This window comes from Bombus pascuorum, chromosome 1 (genome assembly GCF_905332965.1).
Source record: "Bombus pascuorum chromosome 1, iyBomPasc1.1, whole genome shotgun sequence".
Classification (NCBI taxonomy): Eukaryota; Metazoa; Arthropoda; class Insecta; order Hymenoptera; family Apidae; genus Bombus; species Bombus pascuorum.
In genome coordinates, this window is record NC_083488.1 from 20,287,286 (window position 1) to 20,306,395 (window position 19,110).

Sequence of the window (19,110 nt, forward strand, 5' to 3'; positions counted from 1 at the left end):
TTGCTAAACTATTGTTCTATCAATGTTATAAGATGTATATGTCTGTTCAAAGTTTTATATTTTTTCGATTGTTGTGCGTGAAGTGAAACGTAGATTTTACAAAGAATCGAAGAATCAAAAAATGTAAGAATGTAAAATCGAAAGTTCGTGTAAATTCTAAAGTTGAGGACTAGATAAAATAAACAAATATAAATAGATATTAAGTAGTCGAGAAAGAGCGATAAGTATACTAATGTAATTTTAATGTAAATTTAATGCGTTATGTCTTCTTTAAAAAATTTGTGCTTCAATTTTTAATCATGTTTAAATATTAGTAATTATTCAAACGTCGATACTTTTCCATAACTGAAAAAGCATTAATTTCAAGGAAGAACTAATTTGAGAAAGCTATGAATAGAGTCAGTAGTTTCCAGAGATGGAATGAAACTGTTGAAATTTCTAATTAATTGTGAAATAACAAATAATTTTTACTTATTGCTTATTTATTATTTTCTCTGTTTCAAAATGAAATGAAACTTATTTGCTGAAACTTTGATTCCATACATTTTTTGCATAAATAGGAAACTTTTATTTTCTTGGGGATAGGAAGGAGATCCAATTATACAGAAACATTTATTTTGCTTTAAAAAAAGTTAAAGCTGTCCGAGCATTAATGAAAGTTACTTGGAAAATGCATTACTCTTAAAACAATTAAACACTAAATTCTACAACGTATATGTAATTAATTGCTTATTGCTTTGTACAATTGCGCCCTTGTTGTTGGCCAAATAAAACAATTATACAAATATCGTAACTTGCTTTCTCTTCTACATTGATCCTACTTTCGATTTCTTAAATAATCATAGGTGAAAAAATAATTTTAACCTTCGTATTTTCTCCTAAAATATCTGCTAAAAAGTATATGGATCCATCAAAAGTTTTATTAATGGAATACAAAATAACTGGTTATAACTCAACTTTTATAACAGAGTTAAAGTGTTAACATACAAAGTTAACTTGGAACAGGAAAGGAATGATTGAAAAGTTGAAAGTTCGGTAAATCACGTTTATTTATAAAAGTTAAAAGTTTCATTCGATCCCTGCTGGTTCTCCACAAACTTGATCTGCAATTTTATTGCGTTAAAATATAAACTCTTTACAAAAAATATGTTTCAATTTTTAATCGCGTTTAAAACATAATATTAATAGTTGCTCAAATACGTAGATATTTTTCCGTTACCCAAAAGGAATCCGATACTGATAGGTTTAATTTGAGACCATAACGTTGCAGTTTTTCGCGTAACAATTTCTCAGAATGTATTTAAACTATCAATCTAAACTATTGTTCTATCGATGTTATAAGATATATATATCCGTTCAAAGTTTTATATTTTTTCGATTGTTGTACGTGAAGATAATGTAAAATTGAAAGTTTGTGCAAATCTTAAAGTTGGGGACTAGATAAAATAAACAAATATAAATAAATATTAACTAGCTGAGAAAGAGTGTGTATTTAGATCGATGACAAATTTATTATATATCTATAAATGTAAAAACCATGAAGAAGAGATATAATTTTCGATAGAACGTTAGGATTAATATAGTATGATTTCTTGCGTAATATGTACCATACAGTAAATATTTGTGCGGCTCGCGTTCGATATATTCAACAAATATGTCTTCTTCCTGAAATGTAGTTTAAATATTATCCAACGATATTTAGTAGTTCTTCTATTTATATCGATTAATATTGACTTATAGATTGAAAACGCATAACATGGTTGCAACACAGTTTCGTAGTAATATGCTGTTAAATGTACAGGCTATTAATTTGCTATCATTGTTTGCCAAAACACGGTTTATTTCTGTTTAACAATTGCTCGTCGCTTGCATGGCTAACCGATTTTGATTTATCTCGTCGCGTGCGTGTCACTTTTGCATTATTGCGTCGTTAATTTATCAAAATCAGCCTTTAACACACGCGGTGTGACAACATAATCGAAAGCCTTCACCGATATTATAAATTGCCAAAAATTTAACGATGTTCTAGACAGGTGGATTTGTCAACGAGCGTAGGTTCAATTACTGAAAAAGAAATTCTGAAAACTGAATTTTATAACGTGTAATATTCTTCGTGAGATCGTAAATTTACAGTATTTCAAAGTTAATATAATAAATAATCCTCTCTCTACGTTATCCAGTGTGTTATATCCATCATACTTAGACCGACAATGTAACATAATCGATGTAATTGAACTCTGATACAATTAAGACTAAGGTAGGAAGGAAATAATGGAAAGTTAGCAGAATAAACGAAATACAATGTAATGAATGAAGAAGAACTATGCCAAATATGTAACATGAAAAAATTAGAATCAACGGAATACCTCGTAGAAGACCAATGTATATAATGAACAAAGAAGAAAAATATGCAGGAATAAAAACAGCAGGCAAATTATGAAAGCGAACATTGAAGAAGATGTAAAAATAGTAAAAATAGTGCAGTGAGAATTAGAACAATTTGCTGAAAGTACTAAGACAGTAAAGGTTCATTTAGAACAATTGATATTAATTGTGATATTAATTATCGATGTTAATTTCTAGTAATAAGGATAGGAATAAGACTAAAAGGGATTGTACAAATCAGAACTATACCAAAGAAAAAAGATCGTTACTTATATATCTACTCATATACTTTTGTAATATTATTGCAGGAAAGTATCCAAATATGAAATACTATTTTGTTTTTCGTATGTCGTGCAAACCAAATTAATCACATCAAAAGAAAACTTTTATGGATATTCAATGATACATTTACACCGAATTTAAGACCACTTTTATGCTTCTCACGCTATGAACAATTTTCAATATTGAACTAACATTGAGAAGACAGAAGTTGTACTTAACATGCAATACCGACGTTAGGTATTTCCATAGAAAAAAACAGAAGAAATCGTATTCTTTTTACTTTACTCTTCTTTGAGAATAAAATCGTAGCTCAAAAGAACTACATTAAAAAATAGGTCTCTTTTTTCACAAAGCCGAAATAAGATGGTTCTCAGGACTTGAAAACGATTTGTTGCTTTGAGATACCCCATTTTCTTTTCTCGGACCATTTTTACGGCTCCAACCGTCTCTTTTTCGTTCCACGCTTTTCTTTCTTATCAATTTTTCCTTACGCTGGAACAGGACATCTTGCTATCTTATAAATAAAATAATCTATAAAAAGAAGTAATCCAAATATGAGATATTCTATAATTAGACTACTACTGGGCGTTCATATTTGGAATTTTACAAAATTAAAAACACGATAATCAACTCGTAAATACTTGCGAGTATCATATCGGCAACAGCGAAAAGCATAAATAAATACGGTGAAATGATAACAAAAACACATCAAATTTACACATCGTTGAAAGTTTTCGAACGGCAGTAAAGTAGAACGATATCCTGCCACGACATTAACGTTCATTACATACACGACATTACATATCAAAGTGAATGAGGTAGTCTACAGCCGTGCGAGATATTCGATTGTCAGATTTTTAAAAATAGCATTATTCCATATTAGATATACTATTCCATACTTGGTACTTTCCTCTACTTTTTTACATATTTGTAACCCGCTTATTACTTAGGCTTGTAATGGGCAAAAGTCTAACGCAAGAATAATAGCAATAAAATAAAAAATAGATAATTAACATAATTGATGGGACAACAACGAAACTTTAAAAAGATATTTAATAATCAATGATAATTGAGCAACTGTTTGGTATTTCATAGAAACTTGATGGACAGAAATACAAAGATATTAATTATTTATTAATATATAACCCCTTGGCGACTATTTACTTCTGTTCATTCTCGAATTATTCAAAGTCAAATATATCTGACAAATTTTCAAACTGAATTTTCTCGAAAACGATACGCCATGGAATAATGTTATATCATATTGTCGACTTACTTTTTCACGTAGAACCATCCTATCGCTGATTATATCAGAATTGCTGGAATACTTTTCACTCCGGAGACTTGAACATAATTAATTGGTAAATACAATAATAAATAGAGTAACGTGCCAACACGTTTTCTAGACACTGTTAATTAACACGTTGCTTGGCATGCGAATTTTATGCATTCTGCCCTGGTATTTTCCTAATTTTATATATCAGACGTAGAAATTACTTTGGCACCATTTGTAATTCATTTATCATTTATTTATCTATGTAGCTTTGGAATCAATACATACTACATTTACTGATTTTTAAATATTTTTTGATGTTACATTATATTAGGTTGTCCGAAAAGAATCTTTCTTCTACAGACACGTCTTTTACAACAACGCATCTTTATATAAACATGAAACCTAATCTGTCGAACGTTGTGATATTTATTTTGATACAACAAAATGGATCATACGTAGTTCGATAAAATACTATAAAATGGAAAATGTTGTGCATCCATTATTTCCTTATAAAACGAAAGAAACTTTTCGGACGACCTATATAAGTTGCGTCTTAGAAATATTTAAATTGGTTAAAATTCCGTAATATTTGGAAGATATTCGAACTCAATATGGATTCTATAACATGAATGATGGAATTAATTTCACCGCTATAAATACATAGGCTAAAATGTATAGTAGTTACATAACGTATAATTTTTGCAAAATATTATATTGCATTTACTTACGTTTTTCCCACGATATTATCTAAATCTAAATCATCCGCATTGTTGAAAATTTGTTAGTCCATCAAATTTATAATCTATGAAATATTTAAAATCTATGACATTTAGCAAACCGCCTTACCGATGAACAATGTGGCCAGTCAACGTGTCGAACATAACGTAAAACCATTTCTATCAAGATTTCAGGTCGAAGAAAATCGAAGAAACAGAAGGAAAGAGAAAAGAACAGAAAAAAGAAGAAAGAAAGGTTGCACGCGATAGAAACTTGGTTTACATAATAACGTTGGCACGCGTGGTGCGTCCCATTAATTATGCGCGGCCACAGTCCTCCGGATTACAGAGACTCTTTCTTGGTTAAACTAACGCCTTGTTGTGCGACGATAGGCATTTTGTAATAGCTGGAACGATCCTTCGAGGGTTGGCCACGGACCAAATTCTCATGGACGGTCACGAACAGATATGACCGACCGCGAATTTATTATTCTATACGCGACAGTTTGATGTACGACATCGAGATCGAATTAAACCGATGCGATGTATCTCGATCTCGCAACCACTCTGTGAAGATATTCGTGCTGTAGACCGTATAGCTTAGAATTTACAATGAAGAAACAAAAGGAGATCGTGTTGGGTTGTCGTGTTGCACATACAAAATGTTCCACGCAACCAATAGTTGTAATAGTGAAGATGTAATGGTACTTGTTATAGTAATTGTAAGTCTAGTTCTTTATAAATCAATCTCTTTTTTGCTCGTGAAAGAGAAAGTAGCATTCCTGATCTTTATAACAGTAATTATAGAGATTACAGTAATTATACATACGTAGTAATGAAATTAAATATTACAGTGCAATAAGTAGACTACGGATTTTTATGAGATGATATGTTCTGAATAGAAGAAAGTTTAGAACATTTATTTTATTTGGCTATAGAAAGTACATAGCTTCGGTTTAAGTGTTAAAATTTCGGCTGCGTATAGGAGACAAGACAAACTAAGAAAAATAGTCCTTTAGATATTCGTTCGTTTTTGCTCCGTTTTGGAGAAAACACGTAAAAGGAAATAAAAATGTTCTCTTTTCTTTTTTTTTTTTTTTTAATTATCTAGTTACACTTATTTATTCCGAGAGACCGAATCGCAGTCGTTTTCAACCGACAGGCCGAATCGTAGCTGCAGTGCAGCAAATATCACCAAGGCAATATCATCTAGCTGCAATTATAGCGGTCAATGTTAGACGTAACGCTTGTATTGCTGCAAGAGGTCAGCATTGTGGACAGTGTCTTCGTAAAATATATACAGATGATAACAAGAATAAATGAATGTCAATAAAGAAGTGAGAAAATGGAAACTTTTGTGTTTCCTCCTTCGCGATTTTCTTTAATTTGGGGCAAAATTGAGCAAATCTCTAAAGAACTGTCTTTCTTAATTTATCGGTCCCATGCACGCTCCCGAAGTTTTGACATTTAAATTGGGGGCACTGTGTATGTATGTATACATATTTATCGTAATTCGAAACCCCGGAGAGCCGTGGAACGGACTTGATTTACAAAAAACCCTGCAATCACTCATCCCTCCCCACATCACAATCTTATCTCGCTCCGTATGTCGGACTAACTTTAAAATTAAATTATCTGCAATGCGCACAGTTCTTCCTTTGATCATCTTTATTTCTCTCTAATTACTTTACATTTATTCTTGCCATCTAACGTCTGTACTACGTCCGACCTGCCTGTACTCTCGTTATACTAATATTGACATTTAAATATAATTACAAAACGGACTACAAAAAATATTTGCACGCTATTGTATTTATTATAGCTTTTAAATACCGATTACTTAGGTCCAAGTATATGAAACTTCGCGTCATTCGGTAACACGTTTACATGATCACGAAAATTTGGTGCTACGAAAGTGAAATATAGAAGCTGATAAGAAAAAAACATTTTATTAGAAAATGAGAGTATACGCCGATACTTATCGCAGCCATCGCAGATGGGACGAAAAAATGTAACTTTGCCAAGTGGAGAAATGCTAATAGTCCGGCTGGAATTTAATTTTCGATGTTCTTCTGGTCTTTCGTCACCATTTTTATTTTTACTGACACAATTTCCGTTAGCAAGAAGTACCAATGTTGAACAACAGTTATGAAGTCTCGTTTTAATATGCAATCTTCGTAATAACTACATCCGGCATTGCAACACAGAGCTTTCATGTAAGTATCTGCTTTAGAAGATAAAGTATCGCGTAGTTATGAATTTTAACGAGTAATATATACGCTATGATGAAAATTTCCATGATAATAAGAATTAATAGAATACCGTAATTAACGTTCTCCGAGTACTGATTTGATCAAGACGAATTACGTATTTAAAATCACTGGCTAATTACATTTTCTGTTTCCAACGATGAAGAATATATAAAGAATAAAGGAGACAGGGACGAGAAACACGCACTTTTGTGTGATTTTCTATTCTATAACACATTTTGTTAATGGGAACCGGGACTGCAAAACTATCAAAGTACAAGGATTGCAATGTCCAAAATGGTAGTCCGTAAGGTAGTAGTAAATGTTTGGTGTACTGGTTAAAAACAGGGAATGTTCACTTTGTACTGGAACAAAATACAGATAGAAATGATGAATTTATTAATCATACACATGTCGTGAAAGTAGATGTCGACTTTAATTCAAGATACATAAATATGATAATTAGACAACAAATTAACATATGTGAATGATACGTTTAAATTCCGAAAATCCCTTGCATCTTTTATTTTAGTGCATCATTTTTCATTCTTATTACAAATAAATGAAATCACTTCCTCTTCCCACATTTGCAAGGAATAAAATTAACTAAAACCTGGATCAAACTTCAGTCGTCTTTATTAATCTTTAATCTCATGCTTGCTGAGGTTTCTAGATAACTCAATTAACATTGAAATTACCAATTTGCGATATACCAAATTAAATATACTAAATACAAATGACTGCAACTAGTGCGATGCGATGACAATTAATGGATATATTTAAAAGTAATAGATAATTATAATAATAAAAAATCTAAAACATATTGTATCGACACGATTTATAGTTTCGATATTAACAATTCCTCGACCGTCCTTTCGACGTTTCGTATCGTTTGAAGGTTCATGGCTGCAAGCGTACGGCGCATTGCACAACTATGCGAATAAGCTGCTTTCCATTTATAAGTTCGCAACATTAGCAACATATTGCGATTGTACCAGAGATTGCATAACATATACCAGCCAGCTAGGAAATTCTGTTTGTCGAATGCAGACGTGGGAACTTAAAGAATATGATATTCAGTAACCAGTGGATAGAATTAGGAATAAAGGAACGACCAGCTGCGTGAGCGTGACCTGTTTAAGTAATAACAATTTACTATATGAATTGTTACTATTGATAAAATACCTATAGGGTATCTCATTTGCATTGACCCACGCAAACATCTCCTAAAGGAATATTGGAAACAGTGTTTCAAAGAAAACTCGCTTTGTTTCGAAAGGGACTTGTCACGATGGCCAGAAATCTTATCTAGATGAACGTGCCTTCGAGATTTCAACGTGGTCTTTGTTCTTTTTTTATGGAACCATAGATTCTTCATGCACCACTCGATGCATATTTCAATTCTCTGCAAAAAAGTATTAAGGTAGTTGGATCAAGAAATGATTACTTTGAAAGATGTTTTAATTTTAATCTTGTGAAACTTATCGTATGGAAGATAACGTAGCGTCTTTACGTTTATGTTCTCTTGTCTTTCATATACTCAATTTCACGAAATCAACATTGAAATATCTTTTAAACTAAGCATTTTCAGATACAAGTATCTTATCTACTTGTTTGTAGAGAATGAAAAGGTGCATCGAATGGTGTATAAAAAAATGTATGAGTCCATGTAAAAAAAATAAAGCTCGCATTGAAATCTCGAGAATTCGCCTTCTCCTAAACGAACCTGGTGGTCGTCGTAAGAATATTCTTGAAATAGAACAAGTTTTGTGTGAAATACTTTTTCGAACAACGTGTTCTTTAGCAGATGTTTACGTGAATCGATGAAAATGAGACCCTCTGTATACAGTACACTCGGATTGATGATCGTATGGAGAGATTTATAATCGTGTTGCTAAAAATTAATATAAATTACCAGCACGAATTTACCGCTTTTCTTCTGTTCCATTTTGCCATATCATATTATATACACGCGCTTAATCGAGGAATTGAAACGATAAACGATGGTAAACGTCAGAAGCGAAGATTTCCAATAGAAACAAAGAATACATTTCTATTTGATTCGTTAAGAGCGGCGAATGTTATTGTTTTTATTATTTTTACCAACTAGTTGTTTTGTTAATTATCTGCACGTTTTTCACTTTTGATATTTAAAAGATGCGTACATTTCACTTAAAATAATAGCACATCGTTTCTCAATAATTAGTTGTAAATTATAAGTGGACTTTACTTGAGATTATTTGATAGATGATAGACATATATAATAAGTGAAGAGTTAGACGATAGACAGTAGATATGGGTAGTAAAATAAGGTTAAGATAAGATTGTGTGTGCGAGTAGGTGGATATGTGTATAGATGATTAAGTGAGAGAGGCAATGGGAGAAATGATTGTGAACCGAGTTCCTTTTATGACTGGCAGGCTTAAAATAAACTATACTACCACTTAAGATATTTGTAGGGTAGATTACTTCTTTTTACAATTTCTTTGAAATTTTGACGATACGTCATCTATACGTGATTTAATTGTTAGAGCGCCTAGTCTTATCGAAATGGAGATATTCACCTTCAGAGTAGGAAGCTTTATCACGTAATCCTAATAACAAACCTCTGCAAGCATAACTTTTTGATTAATTACAAACAAAATACCGTTGTTACAAAGTTGTTAAAAAATTAATATGCAGCGTAGAATGGTGGTCAGAAGAATCTTTTTTTAAAGAAAAATTTAGCTCTCGCCTCATCGTTTTCGAATAAATTTACTGTGAAGTACGTGTAATATGGATAAATTCGGTGTCCAAAATGCTACATGTCCTAATGTGAAATTATCGTCGTATTCGTTTCTCGATTATTTGTTGGTGTACGCCCGTAGAAAGTACAGACAATGAAGAAATTTCCTCCTAGAGGTAGAATCTCAGACGCGCGTGAAGAATAGTGTCTTTCAAGTCTCAGCATCTTTTACTTTTGCGGGATATTGTCGCGCTATAAATACCTTCAGTGAGATATCAAGAAACTCTGCAATTTCTAGTGTTAATCCTATCATTTTTATCATTTACCACTTGTTAGCTGTTCACTTTCGCCATTTAACCCTTTTATGGATTTAGAAGAAGAATAAACGATGAAAAATTATTTTGAATTACTTGAATGTATACATTTATAACATATTTCATTTTCTCAAGCACAGCTAAAATAAATCACTGCAGCACTTAGAATTTTGTTCACCGTAAGAGCAATTTTTAGTAACTCTACAGATTAGTAAAATTCCTCACTAAAGAGATTGCTTTTTATTTTTTGAATCACTCATATCGTTTATCGTTTCAATCGCTTAATTTTGACGATTTATTCACTTGCTATACTTCATTTTCGAATTAAATTGATGTTTCTCCGATAACTCTGGCAGCATGGGTTTACTTCTACGGCAAAGTACAAGCGGAAGAATGTTGCGAGAGATTTCCTCCAAGTTTCCACGGCTTTCCATCCGATTGTTGTTGCATTCGACGAATGAATGGTTCCTTTTTCGTGTTCCCTGACAGCCTTCCCTTGAGAACCGGACCAGATCATTGCAAAAGATTCTGCGGTTACTTTTAACCTTTACCTTCGATCAAAGGCGATGCAACGATCCTTTGATCATAAAGCAGAATTAGTTTTTCGTAATCAACGTCAAAGCCGAGGAGTATTTCGAAACGGTGTCATTATACCGCGCGTATACCATTTATTTCTCTTAGACCTCTGAGTACGAAAATCATTACTCCGTATATTTAGTTGGTTAAGTAGTTGTTTGAAAATAAATCTAATTTAATCTTATTTAACATCGAAATAATGATTACTGAAGATGGTCTATGCAGGGGGTCTCGGGTAAAGCGGAACATCTGGAGAAGGAAGAAAACGCAGAACCAGAGGCTAATAGCAAGGATAGGATGCGGAAATGTTGAGGAAATGGTTACTCGTTGAAAGAGGAAAAAAGAAAATGTGCTTTATGTAGTTTAGAGATAGGCAGCTTAAAAGATTTATCAGAAGATTGCTGTGGATTAGAGGACTAAGAGAGAAAGATATAGTAAAAGATAAAATATGCGAAGCAATGATAAACTGGTTAAGAGTTTCGGGAAAAAAGCGTAAAGATACAGGTACCGAACTAATTGTGAGTCAAACGTAGCTATGTTACAGTATTAAGTTGTCCGGAAAGTTTCTTTCGTTTTACAAAGCAAATAATAGAGGCACAATGTTTTTTGTTTTATATTAGTTTATTGAATCATGCACGAACATAATAATAGAAATAGAACGAAATGGATGATACTTAATTCAATAAAATAATATAAAACAGAAATTATTGTTCGTCTATTATCACTTTATGAAACGAAAGAAACATTTCGGACAACCTAATACATAGATTAAGTATTGGATAGTGTACATAAGTTGAGAGAAACAAAGATATATATGTTTTATTAATTTATTAATTTTTATTATAATTTTTAGATATAAGAGGGAATATGTAGATGTGGAATGAGTGGAAGTTAGAATGTGTAAACCAAGTCCTTTTCCTGGACTATGAAGCCAAAAAGTACACGAATGTACAGAGTATCTCGTCCATCTTGGACGATTAGACGTTCCTTCTTTGTTTTAATAATATGTAATTCTAATCCCTGGAGGTCACAGAATGCAACTTGGTTTGCATAATATACTAAATCACCCAACAGCCTTCCATCCCATATCATATCTCAGTGGCCTCACGCTTCTACTTCGTATGCTGCACATATCCCTGTTCTTTGGGCGTTGCTTTGGTCGTCATTGTCTATTCTCATTGCTAACATCATTCTATTTATAAGTAAACTTATGTCTAAATTTACTTATTACATCCTGATAGTGCAAATTGCCCTAAACTAATCTGCTTCGATCTACAAACTATTTCCCTTCTTTCTCCATGAGCATTTTAAATATCGCATTTGTATTTTATAATAGAAAAGATCGTGGAAGGAAAATATTGCTTGTTTAAAGGAGCAAATATTATAAATAGTCTGCAGATGTTTATGCGATGTTTTTAGTTTTACGAATATAAACCGCTACTCGCATTAGAAAAACTCTGATGAACTAAAAACTGAAGATTCGTTAAGCACGGAATACAAAAGAATTTTTTTACTACGCAAAAAAGTAAAGGCATTAGATTTATACATATATGGGTTCATTGTTCATGACGCTCATTAAATAGTTGAACGTTAACAGATAAATAGGTCCATAATACACGGTGAATAACTCGTATAGGAGTTTATACCTTCGAAAAGATTAACCTGCAAATTTTTTCCAATTACCCTTTTATTATATCGTAAGATTGAATTAACATACCAAGAAGTATGTCAACTTGGTATTACGACTTAAAAAACTGATGGGGAATCTCAACTAATCTCAACGAGTCCTTGTTTGTCTGATTAGAATTCTAAAAATTCGATGTCGTTCATTACGACGATTCAAAAGATCGGAAGTCGTTGTCCGAATAGCTTTGCTTAAATTTTAACTCATTCCTGTGGACAATCACGAATTAATGAGGCCAATAAAAGGCTACGTGTCTAGAATCACTCGTGTCGAACATCTCGTTCAGTTCACAACGTATTTCAATTAAGTTTCATAGTTCCATGTGTCGTGCTAATAATTCGAATAATTAGAGTATTCCCAATTTTATAACTAACAATATCAAAACTAAACTAATCTTCAACGTTTTACACTTTTTTAATTTAACACTTTCATAAGCCTCTAATAAATCTCGAGTTTTAGGATCTTTAGAAAAAATCTTTAATGCATATCGGTACTTGCCATTAATACGACTCAACTCGAAAAATGTAGATTTCAGAGGATAAGCTTCTTAAAATTTGCAAAGAAATCTTGTTGCGTCACTTCAAACATATTCTAAGGCTGACTTAATACAAGATAATACAAGGTAACGTTATTCTTGAAAGCGGTAGAACCTTCCATTCGTAAGGTCAGAGAGCAACAGCATTGTTGAAAAACCAAAGCCAGATTGATAACGACGTAAGTAATGATTTTGCCCTCTGACGCAAAACTGATTATATTTAACTAGGAATTATAAATATAGCGTTTTACACGATGAAAATAGAAATATAACGTAGACCATTGTAATTGGATAAAAGGAAAATTTAAATTCTTTCGGTCGTGTTACTTCAGTCTATGCCAAGCGGCGATATGCATTAAAGATTTCTGCTCGCAATTTTCGCTGGCTAAGTTCGAGAATGGAAAAATATAAAAATCATAATATTTCCATAGTGTTCGGGGATTCGAAGGATTCTGTCCGTAACACTGGTGATTTCAAGCATTCCATTAACCTTTTTCCCCTCCGATTCTAAAGATTCGGATTTTCTTTTCCTTCCGATTACGAAGTCCTCTATCATAAGCGTATAAATAAGAAAGTAACGATCTTAAACACGTTTCCAATTTTTCCAAGAGTTTTCCATGTTTCCCTTCTGAAAACGTATTCAACGTGTGTCGACTACGTAACGAGTGTTTCATCGAGCGTGCGCGAAAGATTTCGAGATCCGACTATGTAGTCCACAGGTCCACAGAATTCACGAATTCTGCCAAGTTCTTCTACGTGGCCGGCGTAATGAGTACTTCCTGTCGTTCCTTCGAGGATTCTTCTGTTTCGCAGACCTATCACGGAGTTGGTAATCGTCCCTGCATCAGAACGGTAGCCTAGGTGCCTCGAAATCCAGGTCGCCCCATTTTGCAATTGGCAATCGGCCTGATCCGCTAGCGAGAAGACTGCCAGCAAGTTCCAGTCGTCGAGTACTGCCAGGTCGCTGTATCTATCGGTCGCCGGGTCACATCTTCTATCATTCTTTTTTTTTTTTTTAACAAATTACGAACTTATCGTATTCTCACTTTCGTGCCACTTTTATATCGCTCTTCGATAAATTTTCTATCATTTCTGGAAGCTTACGATGACTTTCGTCGAATGTATGCGTTCTTTAGTTATCCCTGTATTTTACGTTTCTGTTTAGATTTGTTATTGAAGCTTAGGCGTCGAGAGGATATAAGTCGTAAAAGCACAAAGAATAAGGAACACAAGAAGCACCATATAAGGTCAAGTTGAAGTTGTTGGTTTTAAGTCACGATGTTAAGTACAGGAGATGTTTGATGGTTGGAAACGAAGACAATAAGTGTAAACCAAAGAATAAAATGTAGCTGCAAATCCGTTTCAAACCAGAAAAGAGACTATGAAAAATAAACAACGAATGAAAGATAGCTGTCGATAAATTGCGGACATTTATGCAAACTATTATTTGCACAAACGCTGTTAGAGGAATGGAACCTGGACGGAAATTTATTCTATTTATTAAATATTATAATAATCCTTGTTTCAGATATTTTAGATATTTCTGCATTTTATGTGCACTCTGTGGCGTATCTGCACCTTTAAATTTTCCATAAATACATAAAAATTCGCAGTCTAGTTACCATGATTCGCTTCGCGTATTATTTTTAAATCAGTAGAATAAATCGAAGCTTTTTTTCTTTTTTTTTTTTTTTGTGTGTGCTTCCAATTTAATTTTAATTTGTGTAATTGAACTTTAATAAAGAATGTGTATTGAAACATTTTTTCTCTATATTAAATTTCTTTCAAAACGTTTTCATAATTCGCGGTAGATAAGCTTCAACGTTCTGAAGCTCTTATCGGACTCGTTCGTCTTCTTTTCTCGTTCCTTGTCGACATTCGCGTCGTATCTTCTCTTCCTGTTTTCGTTCGTTATTATTCTTCTGCAGCCGAACCCACCTCGTATTTTCGACATCCAGGACAGTCTTCAATTCCTCTGTTTTCCAAAGAAAATTCATCGAAGTCTATTTTTCACGAGAACGGAAGGAAGTCGGGCGAGGAAAGAAAAGAGAATTGATTCAAACGCGCGGGAAGTTCGCGGAGTTCAGTTTCGGGGATGGGGTTGCAGGTTGTCGAAGTAGCGGAAGTCCACGGCGTAGGAACACTGTCCGAAGGTGTTCGCGTTAAAAGTTCTTTTTGTTCTTTTCGAATGAGATAGGTGGAACCCTAGCAACTGAACTTGGATTTATTGGTTTCTGTGAAATTGGAATTGCGATAAAGAAAAAGATTCTTAGTTTTGCGACATACAAAAAATGTAAAATTTGTAGTTCTCATTGATTTTGAAATTGAGTTGAAAAACTATTGTACTGTATTTCTTCGAGTATAATATTTTATCCTTTCGAGAAAACGAATGTTCATTTAGCAAAGAAAAATTCGATAGTTCTACGAATTTTATTAGAATCGCCACGGTACAGACGCTAGGTGAGGCAAATCTCTATTTAGATTCCATTTCCTTAATTGTACTCATAAAAGCGCAAATTTGTATAAATAGTACACGTTCTACGTGTAAAAGAAAAAGAACATGTTTTTAATTATCCTGATCTGATCGCTAAGTATTCTACTATGGCGAAATGGAATTAACTCCCTGGTGAGGTTCTCAACTAACTCCACGAAAGATTTAAATCTAGACTTGTAATCTTAAGACTCGACCTAATTCGAAATTATTGATGTAAGACGGATTAGTGTCATGCGTTACTTGAGCGAAATTATAACAGTGTCTATATCGCGCAAGATATTTCAGGATTTCGCAATAACAGTGTTAAATAATCGAACACGTTACGAATATAATTTCTAATTTCTGTTACGTTGAAATTAATTTCAAAGTGCATTTTACGTATTTAATCTACGTCCACTTTATTCGCAATGAAAAATGCTTTTTATTATTCTCGTGTTTACAAATGCAAAAAGTAAACACTCCGCCCTTTTTTTACCTCGGATATAATAAAAATTATTTTTAATCTCGTATTAATGTCGCCACTTAATTTATTCACTTTCCACACTTATATCTGTCAGAAGAATAAAACGTTACGTAAATTCTTTTATCGTTACAGAGGAGAAGTGCGGAGATAACGGTGGACAGTGGGGAGCAGAATGCCGTGTTCATCCGCATTTCCGGTGAGTGTAACTCGTGCTGTATTAAAAATTTAAATGAGCGTTGACTTATTTATCTTTTTTAAACCGTTGTCTTTTCATTTACATAATGAATTTGGAAATGATGTTATACAAATGCAACATCCAGTCGAGTCACAGTATTTTAAATATTCTTTCCCTTACTCATAAATATATATACGATGTTTAAAAATACCATTGCTACAAATAGAAGTAATACAAATGTTATAAATATTGCAAGTGTCGCGTGTATATTTTTCTTTCCTCGGTTTTAAAATTACGAATACTTGTATGAACATAATATCGAGAAGTTTCTTCTCAATTATGTACAACGAACGTAAATACTTTGTCCGATTAAAGCGCTTATCTCGTTTACCTTATCATCGCTTTTTTCCTCTTACTCCTACGTCTCTGTACATAGAATCGAATATCAATTTATTATCACATTACGCAAAAAGTACGCCGATTATCGAAACCTTGGATGCATATTACAATAATTCATCACGGAATACATAATTATAAGAGCATATTCAGAAATTGATTTTATAACTTTCAATTAATTCAGATAATTAAGGAGCTATTCGTATTACGATCGCTTCTCGAGATGTTCCCTCTTTCCGATTATCGCATCCTTATAATCTATAGACTTTACACAAAAAAATTATTTCAGAAAAAAGCCTTTGCCGATTTAATATTTTCTGATCTACAAAAAGGACATTTTCACAAAAATCTCTAAAGAAATTTTAACTTTCATGAAATGTCAACAGGGAATTTTTATCGACCTTCATATTAATGCTTTCGGACAAACTATATTTTTTTAAATCTATCTTTTGTAGTACATAATATAATACATTACATATATGTCGGAGATGAAAGGACACCGAGCCCCCCCCCCCCGTTGGAATTATTTGGGAAAGCCTCAATACTGTAGCATTTACGAAATAACCCAGACACAGTCATTCAAAACTTGAGACAATGAGCTTAGGCTCGAGGCGACAACCGGTCGCCGAGCGTAGCCACGGTCACGGGATGAACGTTTCACCTAACAGAGATGCGGAGTTGCATAGCTCGCCTTAAAGAATCGGCTGTACCGATACTTGACAATGAACATCCCAACGTCCCGTAGTTCGCCACTCACAGATGGTCGCCAAATGTCGATGCATCATTCACAATATGTTCAGATAGCCTGAGGAACCGCTGTAAATCTTAGGATTTAGAGAACTAATGTTCCTCAGATTGGCAAGTGGTCTGTGCTCTATCAGCCCGTAGACCTGTCGCCTGTTACGGGAGGTCTGCTTTCCTCACGTATGACGTTTCCCGACAAGAGCTCTCTCTCTAGGGCGGCTAGCATCCTTTTCTAACCGCCAACATAGAAATTAGCCAATTAACAGCAACGTCTATTTCCCTCACCCTCCGTGCGGAGGCTTTCTTTGACGAATCCGATGATCTCGTGCCCTTAGGCACATCCCATCATAGTTTTCCTCTGCAGCGTCGTCGTGACGGAAAGTCATTCCCTTTCTGGCAGTCTCATTAGCCATACGCCTAGTGTGCTTGTACGATCGGTGAATAATCTACGTTTTAGCAAAGAGCTAATCAAGCGATCCTTGTATCACGAGTAGTAAGTCGAGTCCGACTTAGACTTCGAAGCAAAGTATATTCGTTATCCCGTGGACCGTGGATTCGCTATATCGAACCTAGGGTCATTGTCATTAGCGTCTAGTTACCGCGGCCGCTTGTCAATCTTGTATCAACTATATTTGTGTAATAAACGTCTGTGCGACAACAACGAACAACACCGGTGAAGATTCATTAAACGCCCCTAACGCCAACCCAACATATATATATTCGCGTTCAAATTTAATAACGCGTTAGTTTTGACTACATAAGTTATAGGTGTCTATGTGAATAGAATTCATGCTGTAAAATTACATAAAATTATTGAAAATTAAATTTTAATGCAGAAAGTACCAGTTTATAAGTATTTCTTCCATTATAGGTACAATCTGGTATTAAATTAAGTTACTAACGTAATCTTTTTCTCATATTTATTTTCTATCCGATAAATATTTGTAAAGACTCTTATATCTGTTTTTATTGCTTTGTATTTACTTACGTGTACGTTCAATCGCGATTAACGGGGTATTGCACATGTGTAATTACTTTCAACGTTGTGATCCATCATAATGAAACGCGAAGAAACCCGATATTCGAAAAAAAAAGGCATCCAGAGTCATCTTTTTACAGCTTTGTCATTTTTTACTGGAAGTAAAGTAATCATATTTCTCGACATAATTTTATTATACGTTAAAGAGTGAAATCTGTACAGTGCCGATTTTATAGGCTTTTCATAAATACCGTGATTCTATAAACGAGAGAAAGCTTTAACTTTGAATATCTCGAAATATAATTTTGTCAGATACGTGAATAGTATTCCAAATAACTTCTCGTTTGCTTGTGTTAAACGATCGCAAAATTTAATATTTCTTTGTTTCCGAAAAAATATCATACTATCAGAATCTTTCTAATCAAATGCCAATGTTTCTTTTAACGCTTTGCTCCCAAATTGTTCTCATGAATGTTGGAAAAACGTTCGCGCCTTAATTTGCGTACGAGTCAAATTACTATGTAACAAAAAGAAAGAGAAAAGGAATTTAACACAATTGCGATTCATTGTTCCGCTAGACAATACCAGCGTACTCTCTTGAAATAAATGAGAAACCAGCGTTTTACGAAGAATAAATTCAAATGGTTCACGTGGAAATAGCAAGCATTGCGCTACTGAAGCATCGCGAAACAACAACAACAAAAATAAATCAAGTCCTTTGCCGCAGTGGGATTTGGTCGAACCATTGCCCATTGTCCACTTTTTTCCCGTCCCTATGGTAGTGAATCTGTTTGCAGCCATAAATTCAATTCGAATTGTTCGCAAGAACGCTGAAACAGAATCGCCTCGTGTAAATGAAGCTGGAAACAAACTACTGAAACGCGAAATTATTATCATACTAAGAAACCACGCAACGTAATAAATCATTGTCGCTATATAAGTGCTAGCTTTTCGTATAGCTTACACGGACGATTTAGCTTATTCGAAGGAAATTTAGTATTTTAGTTTTCCAACACCGTAAAACTCCTTTTATCTGAACTACGTCTATCGAAATGAAATTTTGGTTATCGCCTGATTAATTGAACTTTTACCGATTAAATTCGCTTTTCCATGAGTT

At 33.6% G+C, this 19,110-nt stretch overlaps 1 protein-coding gene across 15 annotated transcripts in view; it reads left to right on the forward strand.

Annotated features, from left to right (window-relative positions):
* Positions 1-19,110, forward strand: part of LOC132907358 (uncharacterized) — a 140,867-nt gene that overhangs the window by 95,030 nt on the left and 26,727 nt on the right. For all 15 annotated transcript variants that reach the window (XM_060960482.1, XM_060960491.1, XM_060960386.1 and 12 more), the window contains one exon: positions 15,832-15,895. In XM_060960482.1, coding sequence (XP_060816465.1) covers positions 15,832-15,895 — 64 coding nt within the window. The remainder of the gene's footprint in view (positions 1-15,831; positions 15,896-19,110) is intronic.